We start from the raw sequence: 22,519 nt of genomic DNA, 5'->3' as shown, positions 1-22,519 counted from the left end.
TTGTTTCCCATCGTTTTTGCGAGGGCGAATCGAAGTTAGAAACACGGAGGAATGGGATTGAAGGGAAGAATACTGTCGCAGAAAAAAATAAGGAAAAAGAGGAAGGAAATAACTGAGGAAATAGACAACGGAAAGCGGGAGGTGGGAAACAGAAAACATGAAAGGGAAGACTGCTCGGAAAATGGAAGAAGAGAAACAGAGGAGGACAGGAGAACAAACGAACAGAGAAACGTAAAAAAGAGAGAACAGACGAGCAAAGAAACAGAGGAACAGACAAGCAGGAAAACAGAGAAGAGACGGGAGAATATGAGAAATGGGAATGAAGGAAGTGTGGTGCTAAAACTACAAGTCAGAAGAAGACAGTCCGGTCATTTACGAGAGAACTTGACGATTCTCCGTTTCATCTAAAAATTTTGGCTAAGAAACTTCAAAATAGAGTTCATCACGGTCAATAAATGCACGCACCACAGAAAGGTTATCAGTGACAATCTTGGCCAAGGGAAAGCAATGTAAATACATTAGAACCGATGTATGATTGTTAAAACCATGAACTGTATTTTAGGTAAACCCTCTTAAACTTCACCGAAAGCAGATAATAAACGTTTTCTTACTGTAAAAGCGTTTTAATTTCTAACTCTGGTTTTCGACGCTTCGACAAAATTCTAGTGCCTAGGCTTAAAGCTTCAACTCTGCCTTGACGTCATGAAGTGACGGCACAAATACGTTGCTATGCAATTAGTCATAAACAAATCGAAACTTTATTTTTGCATCAAGAGCTCGGTTCTTACTGAAGCAAAGTGAAGGAGAATATATTTTTGTGTTCTTCGAAAGATATCAATTCCAAAATGAACAATAACATCTCAGAGGACATAGAGTCCATGAAGGAGTCCTGTTCTGCGAGAAAATTTGATGAAGAAGCCAATGAAACGAATCGTTCCACCGAGAGTTTTTATGAGCCTTTGGAGGCCTCACGTGGAGCACAGATCATGTTTAATGAGGTGGGCGTTTCCTGAGCTTTAGGCCTCTTTTCGTTTTCGCTTAAGTCATACATTTAGGACAACTAAGTTAGAATTTGTTATTAGAAGGAGCATGAAGAAAAAACTTCAGATAGTTTTTTCGCGGACGTGTTAGTAGACCTCATTCAATATGTAAGCTGTGAAAAAGGTCGTCAGGGGTTCAGTTTGAATGAAAGTCGGTTCCCTTCAAATTACACTTGGATAAAAGTCTGTCTATTTTGGGGAAGAATTCCGAAATTCCAAATTGTTATTGGAAGGAGCATGTAGAAAAAAGTTTCTGTGATATTTTTGCAAACGCCGCCGTGCAAATAGACCTCATTCAATGCATAAGCAATGGAAATGGGTTGCAATTGGTTTAATTTAAATTGTAATTTTTTCCCTCCAAAATAAGTTCAGTTTTAACCCTGTTCAACATTGAAGAAAAACAGTTCAAGAAATTCGAACCTTTTTTTGCATTAAATGTGATCAGGCAGCTGACTTTGAAAACATTTCTTCATAAAGAGATTAAAAAGCGCGCGCAGCTAAAGTTCTCAGATTATGACGCCACTCTTCGACATTCCAGTATCATTCCACTGTACGTTTGTTATGTTTAGTGTTCTCAATTTTCTTGTTCACTTCTAATTTCTTTAATTCAAAAACACTATTTTTGACAAATTTTCTTCCAGTCTGCGAGAGAAAAGGAACAACTAACGAGGAAGATCATCCACCTTGAAACAGAACTTAACGGTTAGTTTGAAGAAATGACGCATGTGGGATAAGAGAAGTGCACGCGGAAAGGGAAATCATTTATAACCCATTTAACTAAGGGGTGCCGAAGCTCAACCGTGGGCTGTTGACAATAAATATTCCCCAAAATCCCTGCTTCTCATTTCGTTCGAAACAGTTCCGTTTTTTTTATGTTCTCCCGATTTCCCCTATCACTCAAAACTTCCTTTTAATCTATATTTATTACAATTATTTGTAATACCCACTTTTATATCTTGTACTTAAACAGTTAAAAAGAAGGAGATCTCCTTTCTTAAAGAAGCTCTCTTTGGGAAAGATAAAGAGAATTCTGATCTCAAAGAAAAACTGTCCCAGCTACAACAAAGCTGCCAAAGAAGTCAGTTGGATTTTGCCGAGCAAATGGCGGCAATGGATGAAAAGCTACAGGAGGCAAGGAAGACTATCGACGAGCTCAAGGGTGGAGCAAATTTAAGTGTCATGAGGAATACAACAAAGTTAGAAGAATCCCAAAGCGGGCTACAATTTTTTAATGGTGAGTATGTTACTTGAAATGGCATTTCCATAACCATATTTAGTCTCCAAGCATGCCCAGGGAAACATTGATGGGAAGAGGACAAGGGGTCTGCATCATCGACCACCGTAAAAAACAATTCAGATAAGATAAAAAAAAAAGGACACTTAAAAGGAATTGCATTGGCTAAGTCACCTACTCTCATACCAGACCTTTCACGGCCAAGCCTACATTCAAGTACAGTTTCACGGTAGGATCTGGGCCGATCTTAGAAGTCACTATTTACAGGCCTGAAAATAGAGTATGTACCACATTTGAGTAAAGTCACAAAAATATCATTTCCCAACCACAATATAAGAAGAGGCACGTAACCCCAAAACTTAAGAATCGTTGATAACTCATTTTCCTATGAAGAATTATTCAAAACTTTCTCTTAATTAGGTAAAGCTTACTTTGACCATCAACCATCATGGTTTGACACTCTATCTGGTGGATGTCTCGAAATTCAAAACTTTCCAGTAACAGCAAGAGAGCTTGAGGCTATGAAGAATGTTAAATCAAATTCAATGCCCTCCACCGAAGCATCCCAAGGTATGAAGAAGGAAACTTGTATAACACAATTTCGCAAATTCGACAGCCCATCATTTATTGTGCTCAAGTTGGGTGGTATGACGTGAAACCAAACCAAGTAAGCACTTCAAATTATCAAGGTACCGAATCACTGCGGGAACTTGGCCGCGCACTCGCTTCATCAAATTCAAAGAGGAACTCAGTGATCTCATAATTAAAATATAAAAAGAGATTTTAGGAAGAATAAGCCATCACTTTATTGCTACCAAGAGACTATAATCTCTTATTGCACTGAATACATAGGAAAAACATGAGGTGGTCCAGGTTCATATTTCATTTTGCCATTCTAACAAATGACCCAAATAGAACTTGCTCTTGCATTTTTTTTATCTTTTTACCAAAGATTATCCTAAGTTGAAATGTCAACCATCACTCCCACCCGATGGCAGTTTTGTCAGAGCTGAAATAAAGAAAAACGCTTCACCATCCCAAAGAGGAGATGAATTCAGCAAGATCACCGGTTCCGTTGCTCAGAGGGTCAACACTTCCAGGGAGGCAAAACGTTTGGACCGACCAGCACAAAGTTCTCTGAATAAGTTTGAGACAGCTGAAGTCGACAAGTATGCCCCTCCAATTCAACCGAGGCATCTTGTATCTAATATCACCATTCTGTCCTCTGGCACACGGATTAAACCATTTTCCAATGAAGCCGAGGCGCTGGATCGACAAACGCTTAATTGCCTAGCCACTAACATCGTTGGAACTGAAGTTGAGAAAAACACTCCACCAGCTCAACTCAGTTGGGTTCCATCCAGTAATATCACTGATTCCTCTGGTAACAAAGTGAATCCCTTTTCCAAGAGAGCTAAAGGCGTTACAAGACCACCACATACCCCTGCACCCAATTTTGCTATGGCTGAAACTGTGCCGGTGAGAAACAGTCACGCAGTTATCTCAAACGATGCTGTGTTCAAGAATACAGTATTTGATATTACCACTCAGTACTCAGGCGGGCAGGTTAATCCTTTGTCCAAGAAAGCTGAGGCTCAAGAGCGACTACCACTTGATTGTCCTGCCGCTGACATAAGAGGAGCTAAAAATAAGAACAACACTCCACCAATCCATCTCAAAGGTGTTCCATCCAACAATATCACAGATTCCTCTGGTAACAAGGTGAATCCCTTTTCCAAGAGAGCTAAAGGTGTTACAAGACCACCACATACCCCTACACCCAACTTTGCTGGAGTTGAAACTCTGAGAAACAGTCCGACAATTATCTCAAATGGTGCTACATTCAAGAACACCGGCATACCCAGTAAGATCAACCCGTTTTCAAAGAAAGCCAAAGGTATAATCAGTTGAACATTATATGACAAATGCATCATACTTTCACTAACAAGCTAGCTTCCCCCTCGGAGAGGAGGACTTTCGCGATCAAGGACACGGTTTGTTCATTCCGAAAAATTGAACGTGACAACATTTAGTTTTGGCTTGGAGACTTAAAAAGTTCAGAGATTTATTTATACATTCAGTCAATTTTCTGCTAGGGTCACAGATATAAATTAGCAGAACGTAGCTACCTTAAGAATATTATAAGGAAAGCTACGCTCCAAGTTTACCGTTTTCTCGGATCTGGGCTTCGTCTAGTCGATCATTCTCGTAAGATCAGTTCAGTAGTAAAGCACGGGCTCGTTTTCGAACAGTGACTTCCACTCGACCCTTAACTTACGATTCTCCTTTAGTGAAAGGTATCCAATTGAATTGAAGGTTATCAGTTAAAAACTCCGTAGTAAGTCAAGGTTTGTTAAACCGTCTTTGATTGTGTGTCTAGGGAGTCCCTATTCTCAGCATCGCCCATTACCGTCTATGAGCATCGTTCCAAGTGGATCTCAAGTCGCTTCCGTTTACCCTCAGACTTATCACTTTAAGAGCCAATCTACTCAACAAACTGGTAAGTTGCTCAGTCAAACCAAATACATACCGTATGCGCCCGGTTAAAAACCAGCGGTTTCTACAGCTACCAAGAGGACTTCTCTCAGCCAATATAAACGGGGTTGATTTATTCAAAAAGGGGGCTTATTACCAGGACAGTAAGGGATGTTGTAAGGGCTAGAGTTCCTCATTCGGCGAGGGTGAATGTGACCTTAAATTCAACCTAAATTAAGTTCATCTAATTCTCTCTCCTGGTAAACAGCCGATTATTCGATTATTCGATTATTAAGTCTTAATTGTGCATTATTTTTCAGGACAAGGATTCTTGAGCAGAACTTTCAACAAATGGTTTGGATCATACTATTAAAAAGTAAAAAAGTAAGTGATGCATTTTCTGAGGAAAGTAGCCGGCAGTGCAGTCGTCTTGATAGGCCGAGTTAACGTTAGGAATCTCGCGATTGTTTATTCAACTGGCCATGTTTAATTTGGAGATAGTGGCGGTAGAGAAAGGTCTCCACCCCTCTCTTTAATTTTGACCGTCACACACCCCCTTGATACAAACTTCTCTCTCTCCCCAGCCTTCTGCTGCTATTAAAATCAAAGGTGGCGGCCGTAATTTTCGCTTATGAAATACTTAGCGCTCAGCAAATTTACGCCTACTCTGCAGGCTATGAGAAAAGCCGTCAAAATTTTCTAATTGTTAAAATAGCACAAGTCTTTTACTCCACCTTTTTTGCTATACTCTACCTTGAGATTGTACATTGACACTGGTTCTCTTTATATTCTATAGATTTCAAATGCAACCAAGTTGAATTCTCTCTTCATCTGATTGAAGCTAAAGAAAGGCTGTCTAATGTGTTAATTTGTGTTAAAACTTTCATCGTTTGAAATTTAATCAAATATGTTTGAACACGAGATATTGAACTCCGATGATCCTTTTCTAAACATGTTTGTAAATATATTAATAAGCATTTGCGCATGACATAAGCGCAACTGCTTAATATTTTTTTTCGGGGGGGGGGGGAAAGAATTTGCACAATTTTTGCCGAAATTATTTGTGTCCATTATTTGTACATACGATTACATAATAGTTGAAAATTTAAATAAATAAAATACACATTTGATCATTTCCACTTTATTTATCTGCATTTGTTCGCATGCTTTGAGGTATTTTAATGAAATACATCTCTTGTTTGCTATTGACGAACACTCTGTGTCAAGCCCTATGCAGAATAACGTGATCTTGGACATCTTGTTACGAGAAGGAGGGTATAGCAGCTTAAGAAACTAAGGATAAGAGGTCTTTTTTTTCCGACCGCTCAAGCCAACGAGCACGCTGGGTAAAGGATTGTACTGGAAACAGTCACAGCCCTTCATGCATTTCACTCCAAGAACGTTTTAAATCATTGTAAAACATTAGCTTTTCTTCGTCAAAAAACACTGACTGTAGAAAATCAAAGGGGCATCAGACAAAACGGACGGCGAATTGATAAAAAAATAAAGTCAATTTAATAATATTGGACATAGAGGGACAACAAACCACTGAGGGAGGTTCAAGCAAATTGAGCTGAAAACATTGCCTCTGTAATAGCGAGTATTTTATTCTAACTAAACAATTAGGCGCAAGTTTAATCAATTACATTAGCTTCGCTTTGTCACCAATAATTTATTTTTCCACGCAATTTTTTAGGGACTTATTCGCTACTCCAAGAGTCACCTGCCACACATCAGGCGCCATTTTCGTCACCCTTTTTCAGCGGTTTTCTGAGTCAGCTGTGTTCACGAAGCCTTGAGTAAACAGGAGAATAAACAAACAAAGCATCAGTTGGTCACTGAGTTGTTAATTCCACTCACCGCACACTGACAACGATAACTTAGGGTCCAATCACTATTTGTCGTCGTAGGGGAAAGGGGGGAAAGGACTGTGGGGTGAGCGGGTGGGGGGGTCACATGGTTTTCGGGGGGAACGGAGGGTGGATAGAGAATTGACTGCCAATTGACTGCCAAGGAGGGGAGGGGAGTTTAAAAAGAATATCACAAAGCTTTACAGGGAATTAGGTAAATTTTAGTGCGACACAAGAAAAAAAACTGATTCTCCCTCCCCTGGCGATAAATGATGACCCTTGGAGGTATTACTCTTGACTTTAAAAGGGAGCCTTAGAAAACCATTTCCATATAATCTTACTTTCAAGCTACCTTCTTTAATTGAGACGCCTGGCTAAATACAAAAGAAGATCAACTACAGTAAATACTCCGTCTTTTATGTATATAGTCAATAGTGGCAACTGTACTAGTGCGTTGGTTGTCACATAGTGGAAGCCATCCCATAAGAATTTAATTGGCCTAGTATACCTGATGATTATTATGTTATTATATAGACTCGTTGTAATTGAGCGTTGCCAACGTAAACAAAAAGGCCAACAAGGAAGAAGGAAATATCTCAAGGAGTGTGGGGTGGGTCTAGAACTAAATTGCAACAAGAAGATTTCCTGAAGCGCAGAAAAAGGCAACAGATAAAGTCATCATTGGTTTTAGGTTTCATCTTATTGGTTAAGAGAATGACAGAAGTACTCTAAACCAGATGAAAAGTCAAAAAGTGCAAAGCAATCCAGAAAACATTTTCATTGTTAAATATCAAAACGGGAGGCAGACTCTTAACCACACTCAGCAAATAATTGAGTTTTGCCTAAAAAGTATGCAAGTTGGTCCATCAGTCAGTAAGTGGGTCAGTCAGTTGGTTAGTCAGTCAGATGGTCAGTCAGTCAGTCAGTTAGACAGTCAAGTAATCAGTCCATCAGTCAGTCAGCTAGATGGTCGGGTAATCAGTCAGTCAGGTGGTGAGACAATCAGGTATTCAGTCAGACAGTTAGACAGTCAGGTAATCAGTTAGTCATTCAGTAAGACAATTAGATGATCAGTCCGTCAGTCAAGCAGGCAGGCAGGCAGGCAGGCAGGCAGGCAGGCAGTCAGTCAGTCAGTCAGTCAGTTGCCCAACCAGTCACTCGGTCCACTCGTAAGTCACTCAGTCAGTCTGTCTGTCAGTATATATATTCCTCACTCAGTCAGCCAGTATGTCAATTATTGAACCAGAGGGTCAATCACTCTGCCAGTAAGTGATATGCTCTGTTGGAGACAGCACTTATTGCAGGTGATGTCTATTTTAACAAAGTAATGCTCCTATTTCTAAAAAACTGAAATATTCACAATAAATCAGAAACATGCTCAAACACCATTCACTGTCTTTTCTGCCTGTGAAAATGGGCATGTGTTTTGCAATGGCTTGCTCTACCATTCCAAAATAATCGTGAAATAATTGTGAATGCCCCCTTTTATTGTAACCACCTGACAATAAAAATATTGTTTTGCAGGAGAAAGTTTCAAGGTTTGGCAGAAAAAGTTACAAGGCTGCTTCACACAAAGTGGTCCCTGGAAGAGTACTCATAGCTGTGACACTTCTTTGCGGGCAGCACTAACAAAATTTTAATTTTCAATTAAAATATTCTTGCTCCCAAATCTGCTGATTCTGATTCCTTAAGTGCAGTGATTTATTGAGTATATAATTGTTGTGGTTATTACAGGTACTCCTACATCTCTTTAAATCCAAGCACAGGACTGGACTCAAGACTTTTTTAAAGATCCTGATTGTAGAAAGTAGATCACCTGTCTGATTTACTCTAATAAGGTAGCAGCAAATAAGCATGTTTTGACAAATTTCAATAAAATTTAGGCCAAAATGCTATCTGATCCTAACAACTCAGATAAAATCAAATAAAATTTGGATGGTGTCATATACACAATAAATATATCTATTCCCACTCATAAGACAATATAACATTCTTTTGAATAAACAATAGCTTTCAAACTTTTATTGAGCTTTTTAACATTCTATATATATAAGTATAACCATTTGGAAAATTATCTAAGATTTGCATACCACCCTGCCTATTCAAATTTCTCTAGACCTTTCCTTTCACAACATTATAACCATACGTATCAGAGAGTTTCCTTACATTGCATGACATTTGTTTGATGTTATTTTTGTTTAACAATTTTGTTTGCTATCAGACTCCTAATTTTGTAATTCATAACCTATAGAGAGCACAGTTGTCATAAATACTGTGTTATTAATTGACCTATAGCAAATTTCAGGATTATTACAAAAGGTTCATTTGCGTCTTATCGGTGTGGTACTGTCTACCTGGAAATCGTCCAAAACATGTGTAAAAAAGTAATCAAATGTAATAAGAAATAAAATTAAAATAAAAAACCTTTTGTTCACACTCTTCAAACTATGTTTTTGGGTATAAAGAAGATTAGGTAAAAAGAGAAAATGCTTTTATGTTCCTTGATGTTCACCCAGATATAATTGACCTTGACTGTGGGGATATTCACCTTGGGATATGCCCAATCAACAGCGCTGAGTGACATGGTAAAAAATCACATGGCACCATTCTATTTGCCAAAATTCAATCAACACAGAGTAGAGCCTCATGCTAAATTCTTTTTGCAACCCAAAGCAGCCTATTACCAACTTAGAACTCACTAAAAGTCAAGATTGTACCATAGAAGGCTCTACTGTTCTCTTAACTCTTTTACTCCCAAGATATCATAAGCAATTCTCCTTACTGTGTGCCATATAGTTCTTGTAAAGTTAGTTTGGAGAATTTGGTAATGGATCAACCAATAATTCCCTAATTGATATTTGCTTTTATTCTTAGTACTCATCTGCTTCATATGGTATTGATATTGTAAAGAGAAATTCTTTCTTGGTCACTCATGGGAGTTAAAGGGTTAAGTGCATGAAAGTAACATGCAATAAGATATGCCAAAACTAGAAAGTTGCTCTTTACTGATTGTAATTCTTGTGAGGCATTAAACTTGACCACCTGATCAAGTTGTCATATTTGTTTGTAATTGCTCTTACACTAAAACAGGACTACTATTGATAAGCATACAAACGTTCCAGAACTTTTGACCTTCATTATAGATCAAAACATTGATTCCCTTATCCCATACTCTTGAGAAATCTCTGTGTTAATTATTTAAATTTAAATGCCATAATTATTGTAAGAAGTAAATTGCAATCTAAGAAATTTAAACAGTTGCAATCAAAAACAATAACTAACTCTGATTTGTGGAATTCATGTTGTGTTTAACTGTACTGATATTCCAGGGCCCAGTTGTATAAAGGGCAGATAACACTATCCAACAGATAAATCGCTATCCAGCAGATAAGTGATAGCAAAACATATAATGCTTAAGGCCAAACTCAGCTTATAGACGGGCATTAATATAGCATTTTCATTTGTTAACAACAATGCACCAACACAAGACAGCCTAACATTTCCTAAAGCTTTTTTACCAGAGAACCCTTTCACTTATATTGCCTCTAATGAATCCTTGTAACAGATCCTTTATTTGTAAAATAAAACATGATGCTTACTTGCACTAAGAAAAACCCATTTGTGAGGGAAACAGTGGTCTGGTGGTCTGGTGGTCAGGTGCCCTGGACTCAAGGTCCACTCTACTCCCACAGTACCTCCAGAATGAATAAAATTGGTACAGGATATTGTCAAGGAAAACTTTGATGAAGTGCTAAGGCAGCCTCAGCATTCTGCCTGCCCTTTTTAACCAACTAATAATCTCAGGCCACCTTATGAACATAAATTTTCAAATGGTTGTTCATACAGCTATAGTTTCACCTCTGATATTGTTAGAAAACCTTTCTTTTCACATCACTTTAACCCATAAGACCCCAAGATCTGATCGTTAATCCTCCCCTCCAGTTGCTACACATTTCCTTGTAAATTAGTTATGATGACTTGGTGCTAAATCAAGATAGCAGCATCCACCTGATAAGTTCAAATATTCTTATTACCTGTTTGCTGCATAATTTATGGATATTATTGGGAGAAGTTTCATGTTAATCACTTCTGGGAGTTAAAGGGTTAAACCTTGGCCCAATAAGTACTCTTACTCAGTCAAGTCTCACCTGAAAATATTCCACAACTGAGAATGCCAGTTGCTGTCTGTCATTAAATGGAAGTCTTCCTTCTGTGAAGGCATGTCTCATCACTATCTGAAAAAAGAAATGCAGACCTTAAAAAAACTTCACTACCTTGCTTAAAAATAATTTTTTTTTTACTATTTGTATCCTTATTCTTTCTATTAATTTAGGTCTAAAAATCTCTGATACAAAGAAAATAACCTGATCAAGTTAATGAAAACTTTTTCTTTGAGCGAAAGAAAATATCAGTGAGATATAACACATGAAAACAATCTTGTATCCAAATGTCAACGTGTACTATTTTCTTTAATAGTTACTGAAGATATTTTAACATGAGAAATCAAAATGTAACAATCATGAAAAAAAAGAACTAAATGCAAGGATTGAATGCACATCAACTCAGCTCAAGGAAATTATACTAGTTCTCACATCAACTTCTTTTCTTCAATCCAAAAAGGTAAAAATTCAATCTTGGTTAAGTTGTTGCCTTCATATGTATTGTCACAGTACAGTGGTAAATTCACTCTGTACACAAATGCTATATTGTTTTTGAAACTGGAAATTCTGGGATGTCATAGTTGTCAGTATCCATTCATTTCAGGAGATAGAAGGTACCTCTTATAATAATACAGCCATGGTATTGATATCTGGTGACTTAATATAGTTAAATAGACCTTCCTCCAATATGGCAGCTGAAAATTGAAACCAATAAATAGAAACTAGACCAAAAAAACCTGTCACCAGAGCCATAATAAACACATTTTGCCTGTTGTGAAAAGAGAATTTTTCTATGGTGACATTGATATATGTTACACCTCAAGTGAAACAATTATTAGTAAATATAAACAATGTCAGGCTTTCTTTCCTTCAGTAAATATATGTCATTGATCAAGAGTGAGCTCACAATGGCTGGATATTGATTTTATTCGTTTTTGCATTTTTTGGCCCAGGATGAAGATGGGGTTTATAAAAATGGTAAAAAAGAACAAGAGGCCTATCTTAAGCCCACTCGGGTAGCCAATCAGAATGCAGGATTCCCTTCATGTTGCCGCCAGGCACAGTCAGGGATACAATAACAAGAGTAATTAACCTGAAATAAAATTTGCATCATATACTGAATATATTTGGTCTATATCAGCATTTACCTTGCTGCTGTACAGAGTGTTTTTGGGTGATAAACTTAAATTCTTTTTGCCATTTGAAGAAGGATGTAGTCAAACTGATACGGATAAAATATATTCTTGTTGCTTATGGAAGTTAATCTTTAAGGTTCAGTTGATAGATAGTTGATGACATAAAGACTGGGTTCGACAATAAAGTCAGATCTGCTGATTAGTATCAATCGAACTTTGCTAATCACCAGAAAACTAGAATTTATAGTTGACTGAACATTCTACTACGTGCACTATACATAATACCCTTGGAGACTCTACTTGTAACGAACAAACACAAGCCGTGAAAATTATTTTCCTCAATCAAACATGGATAAAAACACCTTCTCTTAGAACACTTACACCTAAAGTTCGAGTTGCAATACCTTAGGACAAGCTAAATCGTTTGGTAAAAGGTGAATATAGAGTCACATAATGGGTTTAATGTTAAATTTGATTTACATTATAGATGAGGTTGAGTTTGAACCGCAAATTTTTTCAATTAAATTACCACCAGTATTTGACGATGTTGAGGTACGTGCCGTATGTAGGCCATCCTGACGGCGTGTACGTGAGTAAAACAGCTCAGCCCATGTTCACCACGATTGTACACACAAACTAAATCACAGTTAGCTAGGAATCGCTAGAATTGTATTTAGACAAACAAACAAATCTAAGTGAAAGATGACAGAACAAGCTACTCTCGCAAAGATCTGCGGGTAAAACAGTGCACCTAACCTACCACCCCATAGTAAAAATATTTTGAACGAGTGACCAGTCAATAACGTTTGCTGGTTGGCATTTGTTTCCCATCGCTTTTGTAAGGTCGAATCAAAATTAGAAGATTGAAGGGAAGAATAGTGTCGCGGAAAAAAATTGAGGAAAAAGAGGAAAGAAATAACTAGGAAACGAGACAACGGAAAGTGGGAAGTGGGAAACAGAAAACGTGAAAGGGAAGACTGCTTGGAACATGGAAGACGAGAAACAGAGGAGGAACAGAGAAACGTAAAAACACGACAACAGACGAACAAAAGGAACAGGAGAACAGAGGAGGAACGGGAGGACATGAGAAATAAGAATGGGAAAATTGTGGACCTAAAATACAAGTCCAAAGAAGACAGTCCAGTCACTGATTTACAGGAGAACTTGATAATTCTTCTTCCCGTCTAAAAATTTTGACCAAGATACTTAAAAATGAAGTAGTTAATCACGGTCAATAAATGCACGCACCCCACAAAGATTATCAGTTACAATCTTGGCCAAGGGAAGCAATGAAAGGTTATTAGAACCGATGTATGATTTTTAGAATCTATGAACTGTATTCAAGGTAACCCCTCTTAAACATCGCAGAAAGCAAATAATAAACTGTAACTTTTTTAATTTCCGATTTCTTACTGTTAAAGCGTTCTAATTTCTAACTCTGGTTTTTGACGCTTCGAAAAAATTCTGGTGCCCAGGTTTCATGCTTCAACTCCGCCGTGATGTCAGGGAGTGACGGCACAAATACGTTGCTATGCAACTTGTCATGAGCGAGTCGAAACTTTGATTTTGCATCAAGAGCTCAGTTCTCACTGAAGCAAACCGAAAGAGAATATATATTTTTGTGTTTTTCTAAAGATATCAATTTCAAAATGAACAAAAACGTCGCAGAGGACATAGAGTTTGTGAAGGAGTCCTGTTTTGCGAGAAAATATGATGAAGAAGCCAATGTCACTGATCGTTCTACCGAGAGTTTTCATGAGCCTTTGGAAACCTCACACGGAGCGCGGATCATGGCTAATGAGGTGGGCGTTTCCCTAACTTTAGGCCTCTCTTCATTTTCGTAAAAATCATACATTTAGCACAACTAAGTTAGAATTTGTGATCGGGACGAGCATGAAGGAAAAAGTTAAATTTTTTTTCGCGAACGCGTTAGTAGACCTCATTCAATATGTAAGTGTGTAAAAGGCCGTAGTGCGCTCAGTTTGAATGAAAATCGGTTCCTTCAAATGCAGAACAGTTGGTTCCCTCCAAAATAACATCAGTTACTAGCTCGTTCAACATTGAAGAAAAACATTTAAAGAAATTCCATTTTTTTTTTGCATTGAAGGTGGTCAGGTAACTGACTTTGAAAACATTTCTTCATGAAGAGATTGAAAAGCGCGCGCAGTTAAAGTTCTCAAATTATGACGCTACTCTTCAATATTCCAGTATCATTCCGCTGTTCGTTGATTATGTTTAGTGTTGTCAATTTTCCTGGTCACTTCTAATTTCTCTAATTCAAAAACGCTATTTTTAACATATTTTCTCCCAGTTTGCGAGAGAAAAGGAACAAATAACGAGGAAGATCATCCACTTTGAAACAGAAATTAAAGGTTAGTTTAAAGCAATGATGCATGTGGGATAAGAGAAATGCACTGACGCTGACAGGGAAACCATTTAAAACCCATTGAACTGAGGGGTGCTGAGGAAAAACCGTAGGTTCTTGACAATCATTCCCCCAAACCCCTGCTTCCCATTCCGTCCAAAAGAGTTCCGTTTTTATTATGTTCTCCCGATTTGCCTTATTATTCAAAACTTCAATTTGATCTATCTTTTACTCCAAGTATTTAAAATATGCACTTTTATTTCTTGTACTTTAACAGCTAAAGAGAAGGAGATCACCTTTCTTAAAGAAGCTCTCTTTGGCAAACATAAAGAGAATTCTGATTTTAAGGAAAAATTTTCCCAACTACAACAAAGCTGGCAGAGAAGTCAGTTGGATTTTGCCAAGCAAATGGCGGCAATGGATGAAAAGCTACAGGAGGCAAGGAAGACTATCGACGAGCTCAAGGGTGGAGCAAATTTCAGTGTCATGAGGAATACAACAAAGTTAGAGGAATCCCGAAGCGGGCTACAATTATTTAATGGTGAGTATGTTACTTGAAATGGCATTTCTATGCCCAAAGTTAGTCTCCAGGCATCGCAGGGAAACACTGATGGGAAGAGGACGAGGGGTCTGCATTGTCGATCACTGTACGAAACAATCAGAAAAAATTTTTAAAAAACTCAGAACAAATAATACACCTATAGGTAAAAATCGCGGCTCTTGCCATTGGCGAAGTCACCTAGTCACGTATTCAGACCTTTCATTAGAGTTACAATTAAACGGTAGGATCTGGGACGAGATTAGAAGTCCTGAAAAGTATATGCCATATTTGAGTAAAGTCACAAAAATTTCATATCCCTTCCTCAGGACAAGAAGAGCCTCAAAACTTGAGAATCGTTAATAACACATTCTTCCATGAACAGTTATTCAAAATTTTCTCTTAATCAGGTAAAGCTTACTTTGACCTTCAACCATCATGGTTTGACACTCTATCTAACACCGGTGGATGTCTCGAAATTGAAAACTTTCCAGTAACAGCAAGAGATCTGGAGGCCATGAAGAATTTCAAATCAAATTCAAAGCCCTCCACTGAAGCAGCCCAAGGTATGAAGAAGGAAACTTGTATAACACAATTTTGCGAATTCAACAGCCCATCTCTTATTGTGCTGAAGTTGGGTGCTATGACGACCCTCTATGACGTGCAACCAAAAACAAGTAAGCAGTTCGAATTATCGAGGTACCGAACCGCTGTGGGAACTTGGCCGAGTACTCGCTTCATCAAACTCAGAAAGGAACTCACTGATCTCATAATTAAAATATAAAATGAGACTTTAGGAAGAATATGCCAGCAGTACTCAACTCCTAACAAGAGACTAGAGTCTCTTATTGCCACCGAATACATAGGAAAAAATATGGGGCGGTCCAAGTTCATATTTCGCTTTGCTAGTCTGAAAAATGACCCAACTAAAACTTACTCTTGCACTTCTTTTTTTCACTAAAGACTGTCCTGAATTGAAATGTCAACCACCACTCGCTCCCAATGGCAGTTTTTTCAGAGCTGAGATAAAGAAAAATGCTTCACCACCCCAAAGAGGAGATGAATTCAACCAGATAAACGTTTCCATCGGTCAGAGGGTCAACCCACTCTCTAGGAAGGCAAAACGTTTGGATCGACCAGCACAAAGTCCTCTGAATAATTTCGAGAGAACTGAAGTCGACAAGTGTACCCCGCCAATCCAACCGAGACATCTTGGATCTAACATCACCATTCGGTCCTCTGGCACACGGATTAAACCATTTTCCAACAAAGCCGAGGTGCTGGATCGACCAACACTCAATTGCCCAGCCGCTGACATCGCCAGAACTAAAGTTGAGAATAACACTCCACCCGCTCAACTCAGTGGGGTTCCATCCAACAATATCACTGATTCTTATGGTAACAAGGTGAATCCCTTTTCCAGGAGAGCTATCGGCGTCACAAAAACATCACACATCCCAGCGGCCACTTTGTTTCCAGCTCAAACTGTCAGAAACAGTGCGATAATTTCCTCAAACGATGCTGTGTTCGGGAATACAGTATTCAATATTACCACTCAGTGCTTAGGCGAACAGATTAACCCGTGGTCCATGAAAGCTAAGACTCAAGAGCGACCAATACTTGATTGTCCTGCCACTAATATAAGAGGAGCTAAAAATGAGAATAACACTCCACTAGTCCATCTCAAAGGTGTTCCATCCAACAATATCACAGATTCCTCTGGTAACAAAGTGAATCCCTTTTCCAAGAGAGCTAAAGGCATTACAACATCACCACATACCCCTACACCTAACTTTGCTGAAGTTGAAACTCTAAGAAACAGTCCGGCAATTATCTCAAATGATGCTGCATTCAAGAACACCGGCACATCCAGTGAGATCAACCCGTCTTCAGAGAAAGCCAAAGGTATGATCAGTTGAACATAATATGACAAATGTATCATACTTTCACTAACAAGCTAGCTTCCCCCGCCAAGAGGAGGACTTTCGCGATCAAGGGTACGGTTTACTCATTCTGACAAATTGAACGTGAAAACATTCAATTTTCGTCAGGAGAGCTGAAAAGTTCAGAGATTTCTTTTATGCATTAAGTCAATTTGCTGTTAAGGTCACAGATGTAAGTTAGCAGAATGTAGCTACCTTAAGAATACTATAAGGAAAACTACGCTCCACGTTTACCGTTTTCTCGCATCTGGGCTTCGTGTAGTCGATCATTCTCGTTAGATCAGTTCAGTTGTGAAGCACGAGCTCGTTTTCGAACAGCGACTTGCACTCGACCCTTAACTTACGACGCTCCTTTAGTGAATGGTATCTAAATGAACAGAAATTTATCAACGAAAACCTTCGTAGTAAGTTAAGGTTCGTTAAACTGTCTTCGATTGTCTAGGGAGTCCCTTTTTACAGCATCGCCCATTACCGTCAATGAGCATCATTCCAAGTGGATCTCAGGTTTCCGTTTACCCTCAGACTTATCACTTTAATAGCCAATCTACTCAACAAACCGGTAAGTTGCTCAAACCATATACATACCGAAAGTGCCCTGTTAAAATCCAGTGGTTTCTACAGCTAACAAAAGGATTTGTCTCAGCCAATATAAACAGCGGGTTGGTTTATTCAAAAAGGGGGCTTATTAGCAGGATTCTAAGGGGTGTGGTAAGGGCAGGAATCCCTCATTCGGCAAGGGTGCATGTAGTATTATTTCAACCTAAATTCAGTTTATCTAATTCTCTCTCCTTTCTGGTAAGCAGGCCATTATTCGCCAAGTCTCAATTGTGCATTATTTTTCAGGACAAGGATTCTTGAGCAGAACTTTCAACAAATGGTTTGGATCATACTATTAAAATGTAACGAGTAAGTAATGCATTTTCTGAGAAAAGTAGCTTGCAATGCAGGCGTCTTAACAGGGCGAGTTAACATTGAGAATCTCGCAATTGTTTAGACAATCGGCCATGTTTGATTTGGAGATAGCGGTGGCGGTGGGAGGAAGGGGTGAGGAAAGGTCCCCCACCCCTCTCTTTAATTTTGACGGTCGCACACCCCCTTGGTACAAATCTCTCTCTCTCTCCCCCAGCCTTCCGCTGCCATTAAATCAAAGGCAGTAGCCGTAATTTTCGCTTTGGAAGTACTGAGCACTCGCCAAATTTACACCAACACTGCAGGCTATGAGAAAAGCCGTCAAAATTTTAACAATAGCATAAGCTTCTTACTCTACCTTTGGTGCTTTACTCTACCTTGAGATTGTACACTGACACTGGTTCTCTTTATATTCTACAGATTTTAAATGCAGTCAAGTTCAATTCTCTCTTGATCTGATTGAAGCTAAAGAAAGGATGTCTGCTGGGTTAAATTTGTTTTAAAAATTTCATCGTTTGAAAACGGTTGTAATTATTTAATCAACTATGTCTGAACGCGAGAAATTGAACTCAAGATGAACCTTTTCTAAGCATGTTTGTAAATATATTAAAAATCATTTGCGCATGACATAAACGCAGCTGCTTAATATTTTTTCCGGGGGGATGGGGGAATTTGCACCAATTTTGCCGAAATTATTTGTGACAGTTATTTGTACATACGATTACATAATAGTTGAAAATTTAAAATAAAATACACATTTGATCATTTCCACTTTATTTATCTGTATTCGTTAGCATAGAGAGTATGAGTATGTTCGGTTTGTTTGGCTTATTTTAAGCCAAACCTTAATGATACATTTGACACTTAATTAGAATCACTTACGAACCACAGTCGATTAGGGGAGGAGAAACAAAGTCACGAGGTTTTGATAACTGCTCTCACATGCTGCCCAATGGAAGTAGTTAAATGAAATATATCTCTTGTTTGTAATTGACGAACACTCTGCGTCAAACCCTATGCAGAATAACGTGATCTTGGACATCTTGTTACGAATTTCAGGATGGAGGGTGTAGCAGCTTGAGAAACTAAGGACAAGAGGTCTAATTTTTCCGACCGCTTCTCAAGCAAACGAGCACACTGAGTAAAGGACTGTACTGGAGACAGTGACACGGCCCCTCATGCATTTTACTCCAAGAACTTTTTAAATCATTGTAAAACATTAGCTTTTCTTCGCCAAAAAACAGTGACTGCAGAAGATCATAGGGGCATCAGACAAAACAGACGGTGAATTAAGAAAAAACATAGAGGGGCAACAGACAACTGAGGGAGGTTCAAGAAAATTGAGCTGAAAACATTGCCTCTGTAATAGCGAGTATTTTATTCTAACTAAACAATTTTGCACAAGTTTAATCAATTACATTAGATTCGCTTCGTCTCCAATTTTTCCACGTAATTTTTTCAGGGACTTATTCGCTACTCCAAGAGTCACCTGCCACACCTCAGGCGCCATTTTCTTCACCCTTGTTTAGCGGTTTTCTGAGTCAGCTGTGTTCACGAAGCCTTGAGTAAAACAGGAGAATAAATAAAACAAAGCTTCAGTTGGTCACTGAATTCTTAATTCCACTCACCGCACAATGACAAAGATAACTTAGGATCCAATCACTATTTGTCATCGAGGGGGGGAGGGAGTGTGAAGTGGGTGGGTGAGGAGGTTACATGGTTTTCAGGGGGAATGGAGTGTTGATCAGTCATTGCCAACAGAGTATAAAGGTGGGAAGATAGAAAATTAACTGCCAATGAGGGGAGGGGGGTTTAATAAGAATATCACAGAGCCTTACAGGGAATTAGGTAAATTATAGTGTGACACAAGAAAAAAACCGATTCCCCCTCCCCTGGCGATAAATGCTAACCCTTGGAGGTATCACTCTTGATTTCAAAAGGTAGCCTTAGAAAACCATTTTCATATAATCTTACTTTCAAGCTACCTCCTTTTATTGAGGTGCCTGGCTAAATACAAAAGAAGATCAACTACAGTAAATACTCCGTCTTTTATGTATACGGTCAATAGTGGCAACTGAATTAGTGCGTTGGTTATCCTATAAGAATTTCTTTGGCCTAGTATACCTGATGATTATTCTGTTAATATATGGACTCATTACAATCGAGCGTTGCCAACATAAACAAAAAGGCCAACAAGGAAGAAGAAATATTTCAAGGAGCCAATGAGAACTAAATTGCGACAAGAAAATTCACGGAAGTGCAGAAAAAGGCGATGGATAAAACCACAATTGGTTTTAGATTTCATCTTATTGGTTAAGAGAATGACAGAAGTACTCTAAACCAGACACAAAGTCAAAAAATGCAAACAATCCAAAAAGTATTTTTGTTAATTGTTAAATATCAAAACGGGAGGCAGACTCTTAACCTTACTTGGCAAATAATAATTGAGTTTTGCCTAAAAAGTATGCAAGTCGGTTGGTCAGTCAGTAGGTGGGTCAGTCAGTTGGTCAGTCAGTCAGATGGTCAGTCAGCCAGTCAGTTAGACAGTCAAGTAATCAGTCAGTCAGTTAGACAGGCAGGTAATCAGTCAGTTGTTCAGTTAGACAGTCTGATGATTAGTCAATCAGTCAAGCAGACAGGCAGGCAGGCGGTCAGTAAGTCAGTCAGTCTGTTGCCCAGCCAGTCAGTCAGTCAGTCGCCCAATAAGTCACTCAGTCCACCTGTAAATCACTCAGTCAGTCTTTCTGTCTGCCAATCTATTCATCAGTCAGTCAGCTAGTATGTCAATAATTGAACCAGAGAGTCAATCATTCTGCAGGTAAGTGATCTGGTCAGTTAGGCACAGCACTTATTGAGGGTGATATCTATTTTAACAAAGTAATGCTCCTATTTCTAAAAAACTGAAACATTCACAATAAATCAGAAACATACTCAAAACACCATTCACTTTCAGTTCTGCTTGCGCTTTGCAATGGCTTGCTCTACCATTCCAAAATAATAATTGTGAATGCCCCCTTTTATTGTAACCACCTGACAATAAAAATATTGTTTGGCTGGAAATAGTTTCAAGATTTGGCAGAAAAAGTTTCAAGGCTGTTTCACACAAAGTGGTACCTGGAAGAGTACTCATAGCTGTCACACTTCTTTGCAGGCAGCACTTACAAAATTTTAATTTTCAATTAAAATATTCTTGCTCCCAAATCTGCTGATTCTTTAAGTGCAGTGATTTATTGAGTAAATTATAGTAGTGGTTATTATAGTTACTCTTACATCTCTTTTAATCCCAGCATGGGACTGGACTCAAGACTCTTTTAGTCAGGTAGTCAGTCAGTCAGCCCGTCAGTTAGACAGTCAAGTAATCATTCAGTCAGTTAGACAGTCAGGTAATCAGTCAGTTGTTCAGTTAGATAGTCTTGTGGAAAGTAGATCACCTTTCTGATTTACTGTAACAAGGTAGCAGCAAATAAGTATGTTTTGACAAATTTCAACAAAATTTAGGCCAAAATGCTACCTGATTTTAACAACTCAGATAGAAACAAATAACAATTTAGATGGAGTCATATACACAATATATATACCTACTCCCACTCATAGGACAATAATATTCTTTTGAATAACTAATAGCTTTCAAACTTTTATAGAGCTTTTTACCATTCTGCTCATATATACAAGTATAAGCATTTTGAAAATTATTCAAGATTTGCATACCACCCTGCCTATTCAATATTCTCTATACCCTTCCTTTCGCAACATTATAACCATATGTATCAGAGAGTTTCCTTCCATTGCATGACATTTGTTTTACGTTATTTTTCTTTAATTATTTTGTTTGCTATCAGAGACTCCTAATTTTGTAATTCATTACCTATAAGGAGCACAGTTGTCATGAATACTATGTTATTCATTGACCTATAGCAAATTGCAGGGTTATTTAAAAGGTTCGTTTGCATCCTATCACTGTTGTACTGTCTTCTTGTCAATTGTCCAACCATGTGTAAAAAAGTAATAAAATATAATAAGAAATAAAATTGAAATTAAAAAATCTTTTGTTCACACTCTTCAAACTATGTTTTTGGGTATGAAGAAGATTATGTGAAAAGAGAAAATGTTTTTATGGTCCATGACATCCACCTAAAAATAATTGACCTTGACTGTGGGGATATTCACCCTGGGATATGCCCAATCAGTAGCGCTGAGTGACATGGTAAAAAATCACAGGGTGCCATTCTGTTCTCCAAAATTCAATCAACACAGCAGAATACAGCCTCGTGCTTAATTCTTTTTGCAGCCCAAAGCAGCCCATTACCATACTTAGAACTCACTTAAAGCCAAGATTGCACCATTGAAGGCTTTATTACTCCCTTCACCCTTTAACTCCCAAGATCTCAAAAACAATTCTCCTTACTGTGTGCCATATAGTTCTTGTGATGTTAGTTTGGAGAATTTGGTATTGGATCAACTAATAACCCTTAATTGATCTTTAATTGTTCTTTTTCTTATTAATAGTCTGCCTCATACTGTATTGATATTGTAAGGATAAATTCTGTCTTGGACACTCATGGGAGTTGATGGGGTTAACTCATGAAAGCGACACACAATACTATATGCCAAAATTAGAAATTTGCTCTTTACTAGTTGTAATTTTGTGAGGCATAAAATTTGACCACCCAATCATCTTGTTACATTTGTTTGTAATTGCTCTTACACTAATACAGGACTGCTATTGATAAAGACATACAAACTTTCTGGAACTTTTAACCTTCACCACAGATCATAACATTGATTCCCATATCCCATACTCTTAAGAATCTCTGAGTCCTTTAGATTTAAATTATTCATAATTATTGTTAGAAGTACGCTATCAAAAAC

General features: G+C 38.1%; 1 protein-coding gene and 1 long non-coding RNA gene across 2 annotated transcripts; one reads left to right on the top strand and one right to left on the bottom strand.

Moving 5' to 3' along the window:
• Nucleotides 1-51: 51 nt before the first annotated feature.
• On the top strand, nt 52-17,637 carry LOC136280326 (golgin subfamily A member 6-like protein 22). The gene is made up of 8 exons (XM_066165345.1): nt 52-362; nt 794-998; nt 1,682-1,742; nt 2,011-2,274; nt 2,695-2,844; nt 15,209-15,364; nt 17,184-17,300; nt 17,585-17,637. The coding sequence occupies exons 1-8, from the start codon at nt 52-54 to the stop codon at nt 17,635-17,637; spliced, it is 1,317 nt and encodes a 438-aa protein (XP_066021442.1).
• Nucleotides 6,414-12,598, bottom strand: LOC136280584 (uncharacterized). The gene is made up of 3 exons (XR_010717361.1): nt 12,425-12,598; nt 10,748-10,834; nt 6,414-6,543 (listed from the first exon to the last, which is right to left on the bottom strand). It is a non-coding gene; the product is annotated as an uncharacterized lncRNA (long non-coding RNA).
• Nucleotides 17,638-22,519: the final 4,882 nt, after the last annotated feature.

This window comes from Pocillopora verrucosa, chromosome 4 (assembly GCF_036669915.1).
Source record: "Pocillopora verrucosa isolate sample1 chromosome 4, ASM3666991v2, whole genome shotgun sequence".
NCBI classification, from domain to species: domain Eukaryota; kingdom Metazoa; phylum Cnidaria; class Anthozoa; order Scleractinia; family Pocilloporidae; genus Pocillopora; species Pocillopora verrucosa.
Note: the sequence above shows the minus strand (reverse complement) of the source record. Positions and strands in the feature narration are given on the sequence as shown.